This window comes from Humulus lupulus, chromosome 3 (genome assembly GCF_963169125.1).
Source record: "Humulus lupulus chromosome 3, drHumLupu1.1, whole genome shotgun sequence".
NCBI classification, from domain to species: domain Eukaryota; kingdom Viridiplantae; phylum Streptophyta; class Magnoliopsida; order Rosales; family Cannabaceae; genus Humulus; species Humulus lupulus.
Genome location: NC_084795.1, coordinates 181,157,093 through 181,162,925, shown reverse-complemented (window position 1 = coordinate 181,162,925; position 5,833 = coordinate 181,157,093). Strand labels below are relative to the sequence as shown.

Sequence of the window (5,833 nt, the reverse complement as noted above, 5' to 3'; positions counted from 1 at the left end):
ATTGTGCGACTTTTGTGGCTAGTTTTGTGTCATCGTCATCCTCCTCGTCGGCTCAGGCTACCTTTGTGCCTTTCCGAGACTAAGGGTCATACTTTTATATTCGAAGACTTTAAAGATAAGATTTATTTTATTACAATAATATTTACTTCTTTTTGTCTAAATACTTATAGATATTCTACAATCCAAAATGCTTTTTTTTTTTTTTTTTTTCTTTTTTCATTTTTGCAGCACCAAAATACTTCTTTTAACTTTATTTTAAACAAATTATTATTATTCTTTGTTGGTTTGCGGTATGTGTATTTTATTGGCCTAATGAACATACTAGATCTAATGGTACACTTTCAGCTTTGAAATCTTCATATATAAGTTCTAGCTCCATCATTATACAAAATTTTCCAATACAATTTTTTTATATCATTAATATTATCATTATCATAATTTAAGATTTGATACTAATTCATTTTTATTTGTTTATTTATTTTGTAGTTATTGTTTTGGTCGGACAAATTTGTGCTTAAACTATAAGAGTTCTTTTTTTTTTTTTTTTATATTATAGGTCTACTGTTTGAATTCGGAATCATCCTTTCTCGTGTTTTGATTGTATTATAGATTGGCTTAGATAGCGTAGTATACAATGAACTCTGTTGTACGAAAGAAATCACTTCTCAAATCTATCTGTAACGTAGTTCCGATTCATTCCTAATAAGATAAAGTCTTCCTTTAAAAAAAAAATTTAGTGGAGTAACTATATATATTCTTTAGATTGGGCCTCTAAATTGATCGTCCCTGATCGAGACTTGATCCGATTCATGACTCGTCTTCTTCAGTTGTGGCGCGTTGTGTATGCCTGACCATGACCAGGACGACCCCATGGATTCTCCTCCTCCCAGAACTTCTAACCCTACGCCAAATCTCGAACCCACAACCTCTTCTTCTTTTTCTTCTTCAGAAACTACAATGAAGACCCCCACGTCTCCTCCGCCGGAACAACCGAGTTCTTCAGAACCAAAGCCACCGGAACCCCAAAACGAAGCTTCCGTTGAAGAATTCGAATCGAATTCCCTGAACTCCGAAGTTGCAAAAACTGGTGAACCCTGTGGCAAGCAGAGCTATGATGAGTACCAACGACATGTCGTTCCATATACGATTCCCCCTTGGAGTGAAGCTCCCGGCTACAATTTCTACTTTGAAATTCTAAAGGAAGGTTCTAATAAAGATCAATTTGATGTGTAAGCCCTTTTTTTTCATTCTTCAAAGAATTGGACTTTACAGTTGTTCATTCATGGTAAGCTGAATTTTGAGTTTTGATTCAGATACCAGAAAGGGGCTTATATGTTTGGACGTGTGGACGTCTGTGACTTTTTACTTGATCATCCCACCATTTCTCGCTTTCACGCAGGTACTCACTTTCATTCATCCCTTTTAGATGCCTAACTTCACCTTCATTCATTTGCTTTAAAATTATTGCTTTGTGTTTAAAAGAAACTTACAACTGAGCTCAAATGCATAACTTTCTCAATTATAAAACACTTAATTTTCTCAATTATAAAACACTACATTCCATGATTGTGTCAAATGTGTCTTATGACATGAAATGTGAAGTGATTATTTGAAAACTATTCACTTTTGCTTAGTAAGCCTATTACTGTAGTGTTAGAGTTGGGCAGAGCGGAGCTGTTCGTTTATTGAGGTATTATAGTTGCTCCAGTGTTTTGAGCCAAGCTTATCCCTTCTTGAATTAGCTAGTTCCCAGTGCCCATTTCAGCTCTGTCAGTGATGTCAATGATTTCTCCACTTTTTTATTCATTGTATTAAACGCAAAATTCTTGTAGGCAAAGCTGCGTTTTCTCTTTTAAATGTGTGTGCGTGTGTGTGTAACTAATTTGGGATTAAAGATTTTGAAATATTTCTTCTTCGTGTGCTATGACCTAGTGGTATATCGCACGATTGGATATTTCATATGTACATTTTCAGTATGTATCCATGTGATTTCTTTGTTCGGTATATAATTATATACATACACACTCATATATATATGTATATATTTGCTTTATCATGCTCATGCTAATTTGTTTTCTATATGCCAGTTCTTCAGTTCAAAAGAAGTGGAGAAGCTTATATTTATGATCTCGGAAGTACTCATGGTACTTTCGTCAACAATAATCAGGTATGCTGCACAAACAATTCCTCTTACCCTTGTATTGTTAGCCTTCATCACATTGTATGTCTTTAATTTTATTTCTTTCAGAAAGATATCTTTTTAAAGGTTAAACATTAAATTTTTATGTTGATTGGTTGTAACTGGGAAATATTCTTTAAAATTTTAATTAGAGGAAGTACTTTATATGATATGGTTTTATCAATCAAATTAAAGAACTTATATTACTGTGATAAGTTCTTCGAGTTTATTATGCATGTAAATAAAAATTTGCTTATATATACTTGATGTCTTTTTTGTAATCTATTTACTATTCTAGTTACATAAGTGTGCAATGTGTAATACAAATTTTGTCTTCTATTTCCTTGAGATCAGGTGAAGAAAAAGAGCTATGTGGATTTACATGTTGGTGATGTCATTCGATTTGGACAGTATGTTTTCTGTTTCCCAAACACTCACTTTTTTATCTATTTGGATGATCGTTAACCTATGTTTTCTTTGAATTTTGGACACTGGTTTATGTTTTTTCTTCTCTCAATTTGTTTATACTAACATGACTAGTATGAGTTCAACCCACCTATCTGATCCTCTCTGACCTGCTCTTTCATTCCTAAAAAAAATTGTGTGATCCATGTAGAGCTTACTTAGCAATTGGAATTTGAATTATTGTATTGTGTTGCTGAAATGCATAAGGTACTAAAAATGTCAGCAGATATTGTCCATTAACTTCTTTTTAAAATGCTACAATCAATGCCGTATTAGTTAAGCTCTCCATAGGAACACCTTCACTAGAGATTTTCCCATAAATTATTACTTTGACAAGTATTAGAAGGCTAATATTCAGATTAGATTGCTAGTCTAATTTTTGGTTGCAAAATGAGTCAATCTTGGGAAGAGATCAGATTAGTTATCGTCAGAATTTTGCTCAGTATTTTTTATTGCCCTTTACTGATTTTAATTCTTAATTTTCAAAGCCAATGTATACGACTGCTACTTTAATGACCACCTCCAACATTAATTTAAAGAAGTAATATACAAGTTTGAGCAATAGTTGTTTTAATTTTCTTTGACCCAATGCTTGTTGCTGGACACTTGTTACAGCTCAGTAATCTCACTGTTTCTTTTGTACAGGTCATCTCATTTGTACATTTTTCGAGGACCAACAGATTCAATGCCACCAGTAAGACTATATTCGAGTTTGTACAATTTCCTTTTGTTTCAATGTCTTGTTGAACTTAGTATATTTTTCTGTTCGTTGAGTTTCTTGGTGGTTTCAACAGGTTACATAGTGAATTTAAATATATTTCATTTACCAAGTTCTGCTTTATTTACCATCTTTTCCACATTCGAGATTATGGCAGTACATTTGATCTTTTACTAACACTGTGGTTCTATTCTAGGAAGCTGACTTGGAGAGAATAAGAAATGTTAAGGTCCGAGAAGAGGTGCTTGATCGGGAAGCTTCACTTCAAGGAGCAAGACGTGAAGCATCTCATGTTGATGGTGTCTTATGGGACATAGAAGAAGATGCTATTAAAGAGGTTGAGGTTTATAAGCTGTAAAGTCAATTCGTATTGGATGTAATTTTACATATAAATGCTCATTGAATTACCATAAGCATTATTTATATTTATTTTTAAATTTAATCTCTTAATCTAATGATCATACTGATTCATATGGTACATTTAGGACGAAGCAGATGAGGTAACTAGGCAGACTTACAAAGGACAACTAACAGAGAAGCAAGCAAAAACCTGTGAAAAGGCTATCAAAAGAAGGGAGAAGGTTAGTTGTTTGCTCTGTTGTGGCATGAAAAAGCCTAATATGATATTAATACTTTTTTCCTTTCTAACACCAAGATGAATGTGCTCCCTTGCATACTAGATCACTCTCTACAATTTATTTCTCTATTACATTATTATTGGTGCTGTTGATGTTGGTACACATATCTTATTCTTTTTCGTTGTACGCAGTTTAAACTTTTGTTTTTTTTTTTTTAAAAAAAATATTGATATCAGTGTGTATATAAATGACATGTATTTTAGGTCGTGAATTTCATTTCCCTTTTTTTTTCCATAAATTCATGATTTTCTTCTCCAATTCACTGTGGGCTGATTCATGTTTTATTTTCGCTTTTCTTTTCGTATTAATGATTATGGCTGAGAAGGAGAATCATAATCAACAATCGAATCAGGACGAGCTGGCTGAGTCGCTCAAGGATCTTTTCACTAGTGTGTTTACCATGGTCAAATCTGAAATTCAGGTTTGTGTGAGGAGCCAAACAACATAATTTGATGATAGAATCAAAGCTCACTTTCATTATTCGTGTTAAAAAAGAATATAAATGTTTTTTTTTCATTGGGTCTAGGGCACAAACAACAATTTAGAGCTATTGGAAAAGATCAATCTCCGAGTAGCAGAGGAATACAATGGCCATGGAGACGTGGCTTCAGGACTAAGGGTTTTCGTGGAGCAACTGAAGTCCAAAAGCTCTAGTTTTGATGAATACGTGCGACAAATAGACACCATAGAGCAACAAGTGATTGAGTTTGAGGCTGTAATCTCTATGCTTGACAGATATGTATCTATGTTGGAATCTAAACTTCTATCTGCTTCTTCTCATAATCCATCCCTTTAATTTGACCCAAAGAAAACTCATTTCAGAGTTTATTTGAAATAAGAGACACAAATATTCTTTTTTTCTTTTTCAAATCTTTTGTAGAGTTTGGAATTGTAATTAATAACATTTTTTTTCCTTCCAATTAGATCGATTTCTACATCAATTGAAAATATAGCTAACTTGAAAAATTGGCACAGAAGATTAAGTCAAGAGCAGATTGACATTGATGATGAAGTTAAGAGCACATTATATTTACATTGTTTCTTCTTTAACATATAATTGTCCTTTATTTTTTAACAATTCAAGTGATTCTGACTTTCATCATTGATCCTCAAAGTTCTTCGCAACATTATATTATCTGCAAAATACGACTCATTCGCATATTGATGTTGCAGCCAAATTTATGTACTTTTGGGTAATATGATATTTTTTGTGAGATTTCTCAAGAGAACTTGGCCTGCTTTCGGTGATGAAAAGACCGTCTAGGTTTGTATCAAACTAATATTTTGTAATATTCTTATTTTTCATGTTTTGACGTAAATGATGCATTTCTTTGGGTTTGAAATAGTGGCATGATTATGGAGATCTCCAAGAAAGGTGAAAATAAGAAATGTATTTATATTTGAAAATACTAAAAATATCTACATTATCCAAAAATATTTGTAATTTTTTATATGATAGTGTATATTGTTGCTATAACATGTATTCTATCCATTTTTGAAAAATTCTGAATAATTTATGGTACTGAAATTTAAAAAGTTTGTTTTACACAAGTATAAAAATAAATACATCCGTGCAACAAACTGTTCGACACTGTAAATTATTTGAAACACCTCTATACTAGAATTTTCCTATATATAAATTTTCTTAAGTAGGGACAAATTTATTTTCAGCACGTGGATAAATTATAACATTTTTTTTTTATATTGTGGTATACATTGTAGAATTGGAAGACATGCTACCATTTTTTCTGAAAATTCTGAATAATTTACGGTGCCGAAAACATAATTGAAAATAGTCAGTTGCTTGCATAGAAAAAACAGGCACGCGTGCAA

General features: G+C 32.4%; 1 protein-coding gene across 2 annotated transcripts; it reads left to right on the top strand.

The window, feature by feature from the left end:
* Positions 1-225: 225 nt before the first annotated feature.
* Positions 226-4,920, top strand: LOC133823315 (uncharacterized). Of its 2 annotated transcripts, none has more exons than XM_062255977.1 (9): positions 226-1,229; positions 1,314-1,399; positions 2,088-2,167; positions 2,534-2,589; positions 3,290-3,338; positions 3,559-3,705; positions 3,848-3,943; positions 4,326-4,421; positions 4,527-4,920. In XM_062255977.1, the coding sequence occupies exons 1-9, from the start codon at positions 844-846 to the stop codon at positions 4,794-4,796; spliced, it is 1,266 nt and encodes a 421-aa protein (XP_062111961.1). In that variant the 5' UTR covers positions 226-843; the 3' UTR covers positions 4,797-4,920. The 2 variants fall into 2 exon arrangements, with proteins under 2 accessions (XP_062111961.1, XP_062111962.1); XM_062255978.1 differs by having other exon boundaries at positions 228-1,229; positions 3,559-3,699.
* The last annotated feature ends 913 nt before the right edge of the window (positions 4,921-5,833 follow it).

What these genes read in the sequence shown, in the direction of transcription:
- LOC133823315 (XM_062255977.1), top strand. Translation starts at nt 844, where the DNA reads ATGCCTGACCATGACCAGGACGACCCCATGGATTCTCCTCCTCCCAGA. An exon ending in ATGCTATTAAAGAGGTTGAG is followed by an intron (nt 3,706 to 3,847) that starts GTTTATAAGCTG and finishes TGGTACATTTAG; the next exon opens with GACGAAGCAGATGAGGTAAC. An exon ending in CTATCAAAAGAAGGGAGAAG is followed by an intron (nt 3,944 to 4,325) that starts GTTAGTTGTTTG and finishes ATGGCTGAGAAG; the next exon opens with GAGAATCATAATCAACAATC.